The 17,054-nt window shown below is 37.7% G+C and overlaps 1 protein-coding gene across 2 annotated transcripts in view; it reads left to right on the top strand.

Moving 5' to 3' along the window:
* LOC101534286 (disintegrin and metalloproteinase domain-containing protein 2) overlaps positions 1-17,054 on the top strand; it is a 44,363-nt gene that overhangs the window by 18,123 nt on the left and 9,186 nt on the right. For both annotated transcript variants that reach the window (XM_004579283.3, XM_058670051.1), the window contains exons 9-15: positions 1,786-1,952; positions 3,211-3,292; positions 7,361-7,497; positions 8,970-9,153; positions 11,231-11,329; positions 11,443-11,638; positions 16,101-16,206. In XM_004579283.3, coding sequence (XP_004579340.2) covers positions 1,786-1,952; positions 3,211-3,292; positions 7,361-7,497; positions 8,970-9,153; positions 11,231-11,329; positions 11,443-11,638; positions 16,101-16,206 — 971 coding nt within the window. The remainder of the gene's footprint in view (positions 1-1,785; positions 1,953-3,210; positions 3,293-7,360; positions 7,498-8,969; positions 9,154-11,230; positions 11,330-11,442; positions 11,639-16,100; positions 16,207-17,054) is intronic.

The following is a 17,054-nucleotide window of genomic DNA, read 5'->3' on the forward strand; positions in this document are numbered from 1 at the left end:
CTAGCAAGTGTTAGAATCATAATAGGGTGCAAGCCAGGCCAAGTTGGATTGCAACACTCCCCAGAACACTAGGGCCGGGAGTGGGCCAGACTAAGTTAGGCTGCTGCACCCAGCAGCGTGAGCTGGGACTGAGGGTGGGTTGAGCTCAGCCAGGCTGTAGCACCTGCTTGAGAATGCCAAGGCTGGTGGTGGGCCACCTCAGATTGGGACGCAGCACCAGATGGCACAGACCAGACCTTGGATTTGGAGCAAGCCTGATAGGCGAACTTTGGGGACTCCTTTGCTGAGCTGCTGTTTCCACTGGTGAACGTTAGACCTGGGACTGGGAGTTTGCTGGTCTGGGGGTTGGCCAGGCTGGGATAGGCTGATGGCACCTGCTGGCATGCATGAGAGCCAAAATAGGCATGAGCCAGCTGGGCTAGGCCACCACAGCAGCAGGCAAGTGCTAGGACTGGGTACAAGTCATGTCAGGCTGGACCACAGTACCCACTGGCAAATACAAGATCCTGGGCTGGTAACATGCCTGGCAGGGGAAACTGTAGAAACTCCCCTTCTAGGTTCTACCTATCACTGGTTAGGACAAGAACCAGGGCTAGAGGGGGACCAGGCAGGACAAGGCGGTAGGACGTGTCAACACAACATGAGGGGTAGGTCTTGGGCAGGTTGGGCTGATCTAAGCTGCAGCACCCATGGGTGTGCAAGAAAGCCAGATGGGTATGGGCTGGGCTAGTCTAGGACACAGCAGAGGCTGGCACACAAAAAATGGGGCTGGGAGCAGGCCTGGTGAGGTTGTTGGGAGTCACCCCAACTAAGCCTCAGCATCCAATGGTATGTAAGGACTAGGTCTGTGGCTGGCTGGCTCAGCTGGGCCACAGCACCCATCAGTTTGCATAAGATGTGTGGCTGGGGAGGAACTGACCAACCTGAATCCACCAGTATGTATATTGGCTGATGCAGGTGGCAGATCAAACCTGACTGCTCTTGCTGGCACATGCAAGTGTCAAGTCTGAAGTCATCCCAGGTTAAGTTTCTTGGAGAACTCTCCAACTAAACCACTGGATTCACATGCTGGCTACAGGGAAAATCACAGGATGTGTAGTCTGATCTTGGAGTGCACGTATCCAGACAGGGCTTCCTTACTTGTTGATGCCTATACAGTGCTTAGCATGCCAAGATGCATGTAGGTGACATGACAGCTAGCTTATATAGGACTGCAAGGGATGTCAACCGCCTTGTCAAAGGATGGAAAGCAGAAAAGGTTGATAATTCTGGCCAAGCTTTGCAGCATGTTTCCGGGTCTGTGGATGAACTAAGGTGGACTCTGTCAACCAATAGACCTTGGAAGGATTTTTTTCAACTCTGGAGCAATGAAACCAACAACTTCCCAGAGGTGTCAAAACCACTTAAGTAATATCCTTGGAACACTCTTCCCCACATCAGGGTCTCTAGGGCGTCAACAAATGACTGTCCTCCATCCCTGGATGCTGATACAGTTTGATAGCAAAGAGTGGCCCTCCTTCCTCCTCCCTATTGGGGACACAAGATGAAAAAATAAATAAATAAAGCATTTGTTCTACCCATCTTCGATGGTTCCTGAACCTCCCCACCCTAATCAGAGGCTCACATTGCTGTGCATCCCTCTCAACTCTATAAACAAAATTAAAAATTAAAAAACACTCAATCCAAATTTACAGTTAATTTTTTAAAGTTCAGTTTTATAGATGTATTACTGAATCTAGTTAAGCCAGGTTTTTGGAACACTGATTTTTGCATATGTTGTTTTAGGTTTTTGCTTCATTTAATATTACAATTATCCTATCTTCACTGGAGCTTTGGATAGATGAAAATAAAATTCCAACCACAGGGGATGCTAATGAGTTACTAAACCAATTTTTAAAATGGAAAAGGTCTTATCTCGTTTTGCGCCCGCATGATGTGGCATTTTTACTCGTGTAAGTATAATTTGGAATTACTAGAGCATCTACGCAAAACACCAAATTGACTCACTGTCTGACAATAATTAATGAGCCTTTATAAAGGGAAAATTAATTTCATTCACAAACAATATCTTGTGGATATTATCTTTCATAGGGCATCATTTCTATCATTTATTAGTTCATAATTAAAATGTATCCTTCACTATTGCTGCCATTGGCTCCTCTCCCTAACTATGCTTAAACATTAACAGTATCTATTTGAGGAACTATATGTTTGTATGAATATAGCAATTTAGCTCTCCTCCTGTGCTTTTTATCATAAAGCTGAAAAGCTGTTGTTTATTCTAATCTCTCTAACATGATTTGCAACACCATGCTGAAGTTTCAGTCTGTGAGCTCCTTGTATTTAATAAGCTCTTTGTCTTTTACTGATGTTCAGGATTTACGTATTGTATAGGATACGATTATTTTGTATTTAGTTTGTAAGTGTTTAAAAATAACTCATTTTTGATGTAACATTTTATATAAATATGAATTTGCTTTATAATCAAAAGCATATTGGCTTCATTTAATACAGTGTTCAGCAGAGAAAATGTGCATTGTCCAGCTAGCAAACAGGCACATAAACAGTTAAGTAGAGGAAAAGATAGCCAATTTCTCTCATATCAAGTAAATTTTAAAATAACCACAAAACATTGAAACTACAGTAATACATAGTCCTTGTCAATTTGCTGGGCAAGTATTTAAAGATCAAAAAACAGTGTACTAGCAGCAAAACTGATGCATTCAAACATTTCTTTAAAAAAAATATTAACTTCCACAACTTTTGCATCCTCTATGTTTTTTATCCTCTGTCCCATAAACTTGCCCACCCTCTGCAAGACATTGATAGGCTTCCCCAGATTACAGGAATTTTAATCCTCAGCACGCCTCCAGGGCTCGTTGACAGGCTATACTCCCTAAGCTTTCTGATTTTAAGGGATTTTATTTATTTGTATCATTTTTATTTGTGGAAAATTATTCATACATGATACATTATATAAACTGAATCTGTTATGGTATAGAAGTCCAGATAAAAATATGTTTTCTATTAAGTTTCTTTTATTGTTTTCAAAAGAAGAGGAAACATTTAATCATAGCCTGTGCTGTGTTAACACTAGTATTGGGTGGAAATACCTCTGAATTTAATGAGTGCCCAACCAAAATTTGTGTTATGAAGATTCAGTTTTGATTGTGTTTCCTTTTATGGTTTTGATCTGATTTTAAACTTAAGTTACAGAGAAATAGCAAATTATGTTGGTGCCACCTATCAAGGGAGGATGTGTGATGCCGACTATGGAGGTGGTGTTGCTCTGGTACAGTATGTTTTCATTTACTTGATTCAAATGTGTAGGTAGAATACATACAGTTTAAAATATACGTATTTTACTATATTAATATATATATTAAAACTTGCAATTATCTTAGAAATTCTTGTCCCTGCTACTTAGAGAAATTTAAACTCCAAGAACTCTTCATTGAGCTGATGTATATGTATATATGTGTGTGTGTGTGTATATATATGATTTTTACCATGTTCCATTTATGAATCAATTTATCCTTTTTAGAAAGTTATTAAGGCAGTGATCAATATTTGTCTTATTGCATACTTTTCAATTTGTTGAAGTCTGAACATTCAATCATTGATTTATTTTAAATCTGGATTTGACTTAGTTCACTTAGCATACATAGCAAGCGGTTTTTGGAGTCTGCATTTTACTTAAACCCAAGAAGACTAACACATTAAGGCTGGGTCTTAATGAATTTCATGCATCAGATAATTTATCTAGTGACCTCATTTATTTACCTACATGTTCACGGATGGAACTGTTCAGTCTGAGCATTAAAGATCCTCAGAAGAAAATTGTTTCATGTGAAAACACATCAATGATGCATCTTAAACTATAAACACAGATATTTCAAACAAAATAAAGTGTAAGAAAATACATCAGAAGATTTGCTGGAAATATACATGTGGAAAATATAGTAGTTATAGTAAATTATCTAATATTGACATAAACAGTATAAATTATCAAACAGGAAAATCAGAATTAGAACTTCTTCCAGGAGACATCAGAAAAGATTATGGGAAAGAGAAAAGAAAAAGGAAGATTTGTGGACAAGTGAAATGGAAGAAGCAATGTCTGGATATTAGGCAAAATGAGCATAGAACATTTCTAAAGAAACAACCCCCCGCCAAAAAAAGGAGATAAATTTCACAACATTACTGGCCCAGAATACTGTCACCAGCCACAACCATATGAACAAAGTGCTTGTGCCAAGAAATCCCTCCTGGAATCTCAACTTGGTCATTTGTGTGCTCACAGCATGTGGACCAAAAAGGGCTTGGATGGCCACTAACTGAAAAAGGATACATACATAGAAAATCAAGAAGTATTAAAGCTGCAGTGAAATAATGAAATCAAAATAACTCACACAAAGGGAAAAAAAGTAATAAGTTTCCTAGAAAAGCCATAGCCAATATAAAGACTGTATTGTCTGTATTGAGAAGTTATAATTTGTATCTTAAAAATGTATATATATCATTTGAGGGCCTGATGTGATGGCTCGGTGGCTAAATCCTCACCTTGCAAGTGCTGGCATCTCATATAGGCACTAGTTTGTGCCCTGACTGCTCCACTTCCCATCCAGCCCCTGTTTGTGGCCTGGGAAAGCAGCAGAGGATGGCCCAAAGCCTTGGGACCATGTACCTGAATGGGAGACACTGAAGGCGCTCCAAGCTTTGGACCAGTTCAGCCCTGGCCATTGAAGCCATTTGGACAGTGAAGCAGCAGATGGAAGATGTTTGTCTCTCCTCTCTCCCTGTAAATCTACCTTCCCAATAAAAAATAAATAAATATTTTAAACTTTTTATTTGAATGCAACATGCAATAAAAAATATTCTCTAGCATATAACATCTCATAAGATTTGTCAAATATATTGCTCACATTGATAATATACTCCCATGAAAATCTATGAAGATTATGCAAATAAGAATGAATCAACATGAATAAATTTATTTTTGTCTTGATGTGAAAAATAGCTGGAACCAGACTAGAGGAGAGGGAAGATGGATAATAGCAAAGTCAAGCAAGAATGTGTATTCTATGATGATGTGGAGAGAACTGTGGGCAAACACACTGAAGCCCATCATAAGAAGGAATGATCTTGTTGGCAAGCTCTGCAAAGCAGTTGAAGCAAATGAAAAATACTATATCCAATCCTGAAATTCTATCTTGACCTTTCTTTATCTGCATGCCTAGCTTCTCAAATTCTCTCTTGATTTCTTTCAACTTCCCATGGGCTCTCTAATTAATGAATTGGATAACCCTTGAAACATATTCATTATGGGAAAAAAATGCACCTACTAAAATCCGATTTGTATGCTTAAAGACCAAGTTTTTCCAAAACTTATGGGTACATTTAAAAGAATATAATTATAAAACATAGAGATGTAATGATAAAAATTATATAATTCCGAAAGTAATCATGCAAGTCACACAATGCACAAAGTAATTATGTAACACAACAGGCACATTTATAACATGAAATAATTTGTTCCCTTAACAAGTATCTATTTGTTGGCCACTCTCTGGTTGTCAGCACATAGGGAATTTTAATCAATGCTAATTGCTGTTGTCCTCATCGTGTATAATATACCCAGAGAAGCTTAGATAGTTCTTGTCACCAAACCAAGCCAAACCAAACAAACAAGCAAAAAACCCACCAGTGTGGGTGTGGCACCTGGCATCGTGGTTAAGAAAGAAGTTGCTTCAGTGGGCTGCACACAGCATCAGAGCAACTCCTGGCTCCTCTCTGTTCCAGATTCCCACCTGTATAAATTCTGGCAGGGACCCACCAGCGTTCAAGTGCTTGAGTCCTCGGGACCTGCATAGCAGAGACTCAAGTAGAGTTGTGGGGTCCCAGCTTCATCCCCGTCAGCGCCAGCTGATGTGGCCATTTGGGGAAAGAACCAACAGATAGAAGATAGTTTTCTTCCTCTCGTAAAAAAAATTTTTTTTTTAAGTCTTGGCTACCAAAATTAATTAAAATCCAATGCTAAAATATAATTTTGCTTTTTTTTTATTACTTTACAATGTTCCTTCAAAAAGTTCATGAAAGCTGGAATTAAATGATGTTTTGTTTTTAGTTTTTATTTGAAAGAGAAAGAGAGAGAGAAATCTCCCATCTGCTGCTTCATTTCTCAAATTCTTGCATCAGCTGGGTCTGGGCCAGGCTAGAGGTAGGAGCCAGAAATTCAGTCTGGGTCTCTGGTGTGAATGGCATGGACTCACTACTTCAGAAATCAACACATGTCTCCCAGAATCTGCATTAGCTGAAGCTAGAATCAGGAGCAAAGCCAGAACTTGAACCTATGTGCTGGAATGTACGATGTGGGTTTCCCATCAGCATTTTAACCACTACACAAAATGTCCACTCCATGAAAGTTTCATATATATATTTATTATTAATATATATATTAATCAAGCACTTTTTATTTAAAGATTTGCTTTATTTATTTGAAAGCCAGAGTTACAAAGAGAAAGTGAGAGACAGAGATAGGGCTTCCATCTGCTCCCCAAATTGTCATCACAGTCAGGGCTGCTATTTATTTATATGAAAGAGTTACAAAGAGATAGATCTTCTGTCCCCTCTGGCTCAGTCCCCAGGTGGCCACAACGGCCAGGCTGGGCCACGCTGAAGTCAGGAGCCAAGAGCTTTGGCTGGTCTCCCAGGATCCAAATATTTGGATCATATCCCACTGCTTTTCTTTGACCCTTCACAGAAAGTTGTTTCTGAAGTGGAACAGCCAGGACAAGAGCTGCTGCCTATATGGAATTCTGGTATCACAGATGATATTATCCACCTGTTGTTATGCCACAACACTGACCCTGGAGTCCCTTTCTTATTATCTAATGTCATCACCAAAATATAAATAAATTCAAAGGCTAATGTGTGAATTTAAAGCACATTTCTGGATACAGATCTTAGCAGCAGAGACACCACTTGAGATATCTCCACCTCATGTCAGAGCACCTGGTGCCAAGTCCCACCTCTGCTCCCAGTTCAACTGCAACTGTTTGTTAACAAGTTACTGGTATGGCTTTTCCTTGATGGGAAGCTAGCAAATGACTCACCCTTTTCTGTTTTAGTAAAATTTCACTTCTTAGTTCTCCTATTTCTTTTTTTTTTTTTTTTTTTGTATTTATAATGATACCTATAACAAATGAAGTCAGTTTAGCATAGATGGCATTTCTGTGCATAACATTATCAGATGCCTCTATCCTATTTTATTGTGCAACTATTTTTAAACAACTACACTGTTCTCCCAGTAAATGAAATGTCTTCCATAACATGTGCATGTGCGTTTGTTTTGTTTCAGCATCCCAGAACCATAAGTCTGGAATCACTTGCAATTATTTTAGTGCAATTGCTGAGTCTTAGTATGGGAATATCTTATGATGACGTTAACAAGTGCAAGTGCCCTGGATCCATCTGCGTGATGAACCCAGAAGCAATGTAAGGCTTGGCTTATACCTTATGTATATCATGTATCTTAAGATAACTTTTTGGTTCATTTATTCTAGGAAAGTTTCAGCTGTTAAATCATGGTTAAATAATCCATTGTGACTGATGACCTCAGATCAATATACAAATTCCAATGACCATACTTCCTTTCTCTATAAATACCTCTTGTTACCAAATATCATATTTGCAGTAGGCATAGAGCCTGGCAAGCGAAGGTGCCTGCGTCCCTCATCAGGGGGCCCAGGTACAATTCTCAGCTCCCTTTCCTGACTCTAACCTCCCACCAATGACGATGCTGAGAGTAAGTGAGACCAAGATTGTGTTCCTGGCTTTTAGCTTCAGCCCCAACCCAGCTCCGGCCATTTCAGGTATTTTGTGAGTGAATCAACAGATGAGAATGATCTGTCGCTTCCTTTTTCTCCTCCCTCATTCACTCCTTTCCTCTCAAAAAAAAAAAGTCATACTTGTATCTTTTGGAGACTGAAGGAAAAATCGCTTGTGAGTATAGAACCAAAATTTTATTTCATTTGGTTTGATTGGCCACAGAGTTCCCATTCCAAAACAACTATATTATCTTTTGTGGTGGACAGGTTTTGGGACAGAGGTATCAAGAGTTTGGAGAATTTTAAATTAAGGCATCTATGAAATAAGTTTTTTAAAAACCCACTAAGTAAACTATCAAGAGATTCTGGAGTTTGGTGCTAAGTTTGAATCTGAAGGAGAAATACATTGAACTATCTCATGCGATATTTAAAATGTCAGAACTAGATCAAATTGCTGACGAATAAATATAAACAAAGAAAGGAAAACCTTGGGGCTGGCAGAGTGGCATAATATACTAATTCTTGGTCTGCAAGTGCTGGCATCCCACATGGGTGCTAGTTTATGTCCCAGTGGCTCTAGTTTGCATTTAGTTCTCTGCCTACAGCCTGGGAAAGCAGCAGAGGATGGCCCAAGGCTTTGGGAGACCTGGAAGAAGCTCCTGACTCTTGGCTTCAGATCAGCTAAGCTCTGGTCACTGAGGCCATTTGGGGAGTGAACTAGTGGATAGATGTTCTCTCTCTTTCCTCGTTTCTCTGTAAAAATCTGCTGTTCAAATAAGTACACCTTTAAAAAAAAATGAAAGCGAAGGCCTTGTCACTCTCATTACTAGAGGAGTCTGCCAATATGTAGAAGTCGTAACAGGAAAACGAAGCAACAAAAGAAACAAAAATGGACCCCTCTGTAAGGTAGGAGCAGTGTAATGTAAGAGTTTGGAAAATTTTCTTGTTTCGTTGTTCCTACTAAACATTTAATATAAACTGTTGCACCGTTGACTTTCAATGCATATGGCATGAGCACTTTTGACACTAGCAAAACTGAGCATGTGTTTTGTTGTGGAATCCTACTACATAGCTTGATTCCAACAGTAGGCTGTTTATGGAAATGCTTATATAAAAACTTGAAGTTTGATGTATTTTTAGCCATTCCAGTGGCATGAAGATGTTTAGTAATTGCAGCATGGAAGATTTCTCACGTTTCATTTCCAAGCAAAAGTCCCAGTGTCTTCAAAATCAGCCACACCTCGAGCCGTCTTACAAACAGGAGGCCGTTTGTGGGAATGGAATATTGGAAGCCGGAGAAACCTGTGACTGTGGGAGTGAGGAGGTCAGTGCCCCTGCGAGGACTGTCTGCTGCAGCTGCAGCAGAGTGTTAGTGTTTGGAGTTTTGCACGGTCCTTTCTTTTTTCCTTTCTTTCTTTTTTTTTTTTTCCATTTGTCAAATTCTCTTTCCTCCAAGAATCTTTAGACAAAGGTATAGAGATCATGACAAACAAATCAGTGCAGTGCGGTGTGGTTGCGTGTGGATTCAGTGTCATGTGAGTTACGCAAGACAGGTAATCTGACTTCGTTTTATTCCAGCTCTATTGTCTCTATTAATTGTGTACAACTTGATGATTTAGTGAATATGTATGTTGTGAAATATTTACCACAATCCAGGTAATTAGTATGCCTATAAAGTCAAATGGTTAGTGCCTTTTTTCTGTACTACTTATTTGTGTATTGGTGAGAACACTTAAAATCTCGGCAGATTGCAAGACGGCACCACAGTATCATGACCGTAGCACTATTGTGGATGGTTCTCTAGAATGGAGTTGTCCTGCATAACTTAAACCCAGTGCCCTGAATGACTAATGACTGTCCTCCTTAATCTGACCTCTCACCGTCCCTGTTAACTTCTCTGCCATCCAGATAATTGTTCAGTGTCAGTAATCCTGAAGTTGAGTTGACATAAGTTTTTTCTTCTTCCACCTGAGTGCATTGCCTCCCAGCATTCCTTTTATATATATATATATATATATATATCTCCTCTGTGAGTGACAAAAAGTAGGTAAACATCTTTCACTGTGTAACAAGCAAACATGGGAAAAACACATGTTAATTCAGGTCACTAGTTAAGCCAAAAATATTTGGAATATATGTAATCCAGTAAGCTAGATTTTTCACATGACAGATTTTTTTTTTTTTAAAAAGTTGATGTGCTGAAGAGCTCTGAAAAGAATAGAGGTAAAAGTAATGAAGTAAGAAATGGAGTGGGATAGACCTAGGTACCCAAGGTGTGAGCAGGCCTCAGTCGTTCAGTATTTTCTCTTGCAATGGCCAAGGTCATGGACTCCCATCCTCCTAACAGAAAAGTGGGTTTCTAGATCCATAATGGGTGACATATTTTTAAAGAAATTGTTCCTCACCATTTTATCTGATTTAGTTTGAATGGAAACATCTTGAAAATGTTTACTAAATTCTGACAGTAGTGTGTCTTATCGTAGCTCCATTCAATGTCACTGTGATGTGATTTTCTTCTCTAGGATTCTGTATAGCTAGCAATAGTAATAAACTTTTCTAGGCAAAATAGTTGTGAAAAACTTTGGGAAATTAGTATTCCCTGGTGCATGTCTTGCTGTAACTCATATGAAGACTACAAATGTCATGATTTATTTTTATACAACTTATTGGCATGTTTCCTTGACTCATCCTATGCTAAATCTTAGAAATGAAAAATAAATGCAGGCGTATGAATTCACACACTCTAGGCTTCTCCTTTCTTAACTGTTGCTTTTAGTAACTATGATAATATAACTTTTTAAAATAGTTTCACCCAACATATAGTTATACCATCAAACAGGGCATACTAAAGTAATGGGCAAATGAAGCAAAAATGATCATTTCATCTCATTCAGAAATATTCTTTTATCCAGCCCTCCAGAAGAGAATTTTAGAATAAAATAAGCCTATAATATCCCATGAAGTGTTGAGATTTAGGAAGTACTATGGATTCAGAAGGACCAAGGAAGAGCTAGTCATTACAATGGGTTTTTTAATCATCATTTATGTTTATTCCACATCTTGTGTTTAAGCATTTATTTGTCTGCCAGAGCCAGAAATTTTCCCAATGGCTTAGCCATGATGAATCCTAGGACTTCAGAGAATCTCATTTCCAACACAGCCATAGATTCTCTATAGGAATCTAGAGAACACAAAATATGCCGCTTAGATGGTAATCAATGAATGTCTGTTAAGTATATAAGTGACTTCCCCGCCCCCCTTTTTTTATTCTGTTTGCCAGTCATGTAGCTTAGGCCTGTTTGCATGTTATGTAATATGTAAATGTGTTTTCATCCATTAACTGCCTATCCAGTGTAAGTAAAAGTTGGAAGACCCCTCAGGATGTTTGATTTGCTTTTTAGGAATGTGCTCAAAACCCACCGGTATGCTGTGAATCTCAAGGCTGTACACTGAAACCTGACTCACAATGTGCTTTAGGAGTGTGCTGCGAGAATTGCAATGTAGGAGCTTTTTAAATGTTTTCCTTTGTCCACAGTCTGAACATTATGATTCTTCATGATGCTCATATGTTCACATTCTGCTTTATTCAATGTCGTTTACCTCACCCCACCAGTATAAGGCAAGAGGAGCAACGTGTAGGTCTACCTCCAATGAGTGTGATGTCCCTGAGTTCTGCAATGGATCATCTGCAGCATGTCCCGACAACATCCATGTTCAGAGTGGTTTTCCATGTGGTGCAAATCAGTGGATCTGTGTCAACGGATCATGTATTGATCCCACTCAGCAGTGTAGAAGTATATTTGGTGAAGGTATTTATTACTGTTTAATTTTACTGGTATTGTTCTTAAAACTGAAAACAAATTGGTAATGATGTAGGATTGTGCTATATAAATGGTAGAACACATTTTTAAAGAATTCTAGAAACAGAGCTATCATAAGGGAGGAGGCCAGACAAGAAGTCTGGAACTCTTATTCTAAATTGTTTACACAATTCAGGGAAAAGGTCAAAAGTCAGAGGCACTTCTGAATGCCGGAAAGAAGAGCAACTTAATATATTTGAGATGATGACTGTCCACTAAGTAAATTCCTAGGCCCCTTTGCAGATTCTTGAAGATCACACCTGACTTGGGCAGAGACTGTCTCCTGAAAAAGGAAAAATGATAAAACAGAAGCTTGTAATCATTCTTGACTGAAGTCAAAGCCACAGTCCACACTTTCCACCGAGCATTTTTGCAGCTTGGAAGCTTGGTCCCTGAGGTCAAAGCCAGTGAAAAGGCCTTTGAAATTTCGCTGTAGTCATAAATGCTGAGCAATGGCTATGGCAACAAGAACAGGGCCTCCAACTCTTTCAAAACCCTGCTGGTATATTTTATTTACAGTGCCTGTGACAGAAGACTAAGAAGCTCTTCCTTTTTATTGTTAAGTGGTATCCTAGCTTATGAATGAACAAATGTTACTTACTTTTCAAGGTGTTATTTTCCTGTTTGGTCAATTACAAAAACAGACACTAAAACCTTTGCACACAAATTTCCCTATGCACATATCTTTAAGAATTAAAAAAAAAAAATCTGGTTGTGGAGTAAGTTGGGTGACCTGTTGAACGGATGTTCTTCTAAGTGGCTGGCTGTCTCATTGGCACTGATGCTACTAACAATAGAGCAAAGCTTCATTTCCAGTTATAAATGAGTGATTATGTGTTATGAGGTTTCTGCACATTTTCAGAGGCAGGTAGCATTGTTTCAGTGTGGTATTTATTCCTATTTCTCTCGCTGGCGATGGTCTTGAGTCTCTGCTTATGTTTTAACTGTCCAGTTTCATGTACTGATTGGAAGAGTAGCTATTCAAATCCTTGATCTCATTTTTACTATGCTGCTTATTTTATTAAGAGATGCTCAGAATGGTCCTTGCCTGTAATGAAGGAATCATGACCAGTTATGAACTGCACTCCTGTAACGATATGGAGGAATTCAATATGGGGGGAGGGCTTGGGGAGCAGTTGGGGGAATCCCAGAACCTATGAAACTGTGTCATAAAATGAAACAATAATAAAAAAAGAAAGAATGAAAGAAAAAGATGCTCAGATATTCCAGCTCAAAATGTCTTCTCATACGTAATATTTATATTTTTCCATTCCATACCTTAATCTTTTAATTCTGCTCACCCTAAATTTGAAGAACAAAATTCCTGTAGATAAAATCCAATTTAATATTTTTTTCCATATAGACCATGCTTCCAGTGTGGTATAAAAAAGAAATCTTAGCCTAAACACAACCCATAAGAATCATCCGATGTGTTCTTCAGTCTGATAGATAGGTTTCATTTTTAGAGCAGTGATTGATTTGGGATTAGTTTTCTATAGAAACTAGGATACAGATCCAGGTTTATGTTTTATCATAGGCTCATTTAATTTTGCATAAATGCTTTTTTTTCCATCACAACACTATATAATTGCCAGTAGAGTGTTGTAGAAAATAAGTGTATGGGGGTTTCTTTTGCAGGACTCTGTTTTCTATCATACATGTAAATTTTTTTACAGATTTATTTATTTTTATTTGAAAGAAATTTTAGAGAGGAGAGACAGAGTGAGAGGTCCTCTGTCCACTGGTTCACTCCCCAAATGGCTGCAATGGCCAGAGCTAGCCAATCTAAAGCCAGGAGATTCTTTTGGGTGTTCAACATGGTTGCAGGGGCCCAAGGACTTGAGCCATCCTCTGCTGCTTTTTTTCCTAGGCCATAAACAAGAAGCTGAATTAGAAGTGGGTCAGTTTTCCTAAACTATTAGTAAGGAGCTTGGTTAAAAGTGCCGCAGCTGAGACTCAAGCTGGCATTCATGTGCGATGCCTGCACCACTGGCAGAGGGTTAGCCGGCATCAGACTCACCCAAATCATAGGGGATGAACTTTCTTAAGACCTCAACCATCTATAATACATCTATTCAGAAACTCTCAGAGTACTGTTCAATGGAATAGCTTGGCAGTATAACTTAACCAAGTTAACACATGAAACTGACTAACTTTCAGTAGTTTCTTATAACAAGATGATAGATTTTATGTTGGTCTGTAGATTTTGCCTTTCATTCTCAATTTTAGTTAGTTTGTGGTTTTGGTGAGCAAGGAACTTTGCTGTGATCCTCATCCTGCTACTTTTGCAGTTATCTCTATGGTTCAATTTTGTATACCCAGAATCTGATTTTTTGAAACTTTTTCTTTGCATGATTGCCCTAAGCTTTATAAATCTTTAATTAATTAGGATGTACATTTAATAATACTGTATCACTTCAAATACATTGTTTAAACAGTTTCTCTCTCATCTTCTGTACTGATGTTCATATATATATTTCACCCTGCACTCATTGTATACACATACTACATTGCTTCTATTTTTGGTGTAGAAAATTATGAGCATTTAAAAGGAGAAAAATCATACGTTTGCTCCTGCTTATTACCTATCAAACTCTTTTTATTTCTTTGTGTATCTTTAAGCTTGTGTTTGGAATCATATACCTTTCTGTCGAGGAGCTTTCTTTAACATTTCTTGAAAGGAGGTCCTGCTTGAAATGTATTTTTTATTCTGCAAGAGTTCATGCTTCATCTTTACTTTTCTAAAGACATTTTAAATTGGCATAGAATTTAGACTTATTTGTCCTCTTGACATTTTGAAGATGTGATTCCATTGCCAGATAGTTTCCATCTTTTCTGAACAAAAATCTATTCCAATGTTTCTTCTTCTCTTTCTTCCATTAGGAATTTCTTGGTCTTTGATGTCTGTCCATTTTGTGTGCTGTGTTCCTGGGGAGATATGTGTATATATACCTGCTGTTCTTTGAGTTTCTTGGAATTGTGGTCTAAAAACATTGCTGCACAGATTTTTAAAAATTCAAATATATATTTACACTTAACTATTTCTCCATACAGCTTTCAATTCTTTAATGCTTCTCTTTCTTGCAGATTTATATAATTTATAATCTGCTTTAGTTTTTGTGTATCACCATACTCTTCATTATTTTGACTCAACTATGTGTGTTTCATTCGTTCCCAAGACAATATTTTAGATAGAGATGTATTTCTAGTACAAAACAAGTATTCTACTGTTTTCATCTTCCGCAGCTATATTTGTAAAGTCATATCTTTAAGCACTCTTCTTGTACAGGAACAAGTTTTTCTTCTACTAGACTTATGACATGGGAGCATAATCATCTCACATTACACACTGACATTTGTTGAGATTTGCTTAAAGTCTATAACAAGTTCAGTTCACCATTGATTCTAGGATAGAGTTCTCCGGAGTTTTCAGTGCAGAACTGCATCTGCTTACTGCCCTCCTGCCCTGGCTGGTGTAGAGCCATAACACAAAAATAGCAAGAAAAATTAGCTCTGCTTTCTGGAAGTCTTCGCCTTATATTTTCTTCTCCTTCCTTGCACATATTTAGAATCAAGAAGAAGGAAAAAAAGCCAATTTTATGTTAAAGGTCCTTGATTCTCTCATTTTGTTACTACACGATAAAAGATTCTCTAAATTGACATATTTTTCTGTTCACTAGCAATAGTTGGCTGCCAAAGCCAAGTTTAACACGTTGTTTACTCTCTCGTCATCAGCTTTGCATATCAGTTCGAGAACAAAGTGGACTGAATTTTAGGTTCGGCACTGCCTCTAAATGGTTTTTTGGAAACCCTACGTATCCACATGGTTTCTTTGAGGATGCGTCTTTTTTCTGTAGCATCACAATGCAATAGTCAAATCTCGTTGTCAAAGGTTTTTGGTTTCTTGCCTTAATCCTCTAGCTACAGCAGAACTAGTGGAGGTTATGAGAAATGAACTGCTCTTCAAGCAGGTTGGGTCTTTCAAGAATTAAAAGGAAACATATTATGTGTATGGATTGGATGCTGAATGTGAGAATGAATCAATTTTAACTCCAATATATGTTTTGTCTAAGAAAATGATGATTTAATAAAACAGAGTAACTGGTTTGTGATTTGACTTTGAGAAGACATTGATTTTAGAAGTTTATTAACTAACACGTCTATTATTTGAAAATAATTTTTTGTAGTTATGGATAAATATATTTATATCCATATACTTACTAACAACAGAAAGAGTTCTTTCAGGTTTTGAATGGTAGTTTTGCATGATCTTAAAGCAAATTTTTCAGTTTTATTACAGTCTTCTTTTGTGCAATATATTTTAAAACATCCCAGAAATTTAAATATAGTCACTGACCGTTTTAATTTCAATGAACACACATTTAATATGACTAACTGTACTGTTTTTCAGAAGTAGATGGTGGTCCTCCAGAGTGCTATGAAGCAATGAATGCCATGAATGATATATCTGGGAACTGCGGCAAAACTTCTTCGGGGTATACAAAGTGTGAGGCTAGGTATGCTTTCACAAATCCATCTGGGAACCCCTCTTCATTGCCTGGTACTTGAAATGATCACCAGCCCATAAGTGTTATATGAAAGTAGAATGTCACCATTCTGTGAAGTGTCACAAGTGGAAAACCTCGTAGAATGATGCCTGCCACCTGGCATGCACTCAGTGTCAGCTCCTTACTATTGTCTTAGTATATGCAGTAAGACTGGAATGGTACTTAGACCCACTCATTTATTAGAAGATTTTATTTTGCTATGATTTCAGAAGTAAAGTCAAAATTATGTTGAAGTTTCTACTTTGCCTGAGTAGTGCTAAGAATCACCATGTATTGTTTGCCCAAATTTGCCAGTTATTTCCACATGACAGTTATTTCCTGTGTTTTTCTAACTCTTCTTTCCTGTCCTCTCTGTGTTTTTTTATATGTAAATAAACCACTGCATTTGTCTTTGGAAGAAATATATTTTCTTGAATAATTGTATTGTAGCTGTCAAACATGACTCATACTGAAGCCACATTGATTGTCTCAATAAAATATTTGTTGATTTTTTTTTTCCTTGCTCACTAGCCAATCCATAGTCAACTGCCTATTTGAATTTGCTCATAATTTAATTTTATAGTTACTTAATCTGGAACTTTTCATTTGTGTCTCTTTAAAGCCTTTTCATTTAAATACCACAGTGAGTTATTTTTTCAAATGTTCTGTCAACTTGGATTTTCTTGATAGTTTCCATGATTTTATATATACATTCTGCAGTTTGACAATTCAACACTGAAACTGCATTGTGCCCCCCACTGAAATTTTCACACAGACATATATTATTTTATTTCCATATTGTAAAAGTTTAGTTTAGA

This window comes from Ochotona princeps, chromosome 11, assembly GCF_030435755.1.
Source record: "Ochotona princeps isolate mOchPri1 chromosome 11, mOchPri1.hap1, whole genome shotgun sequence".
Classification (NCBI taxonomy): Eukaryota; Metazoa; Chordata; class Mammalia; order Lagomorpha; family Ochotonidae; genus Ochotona; species Ochotona princeps.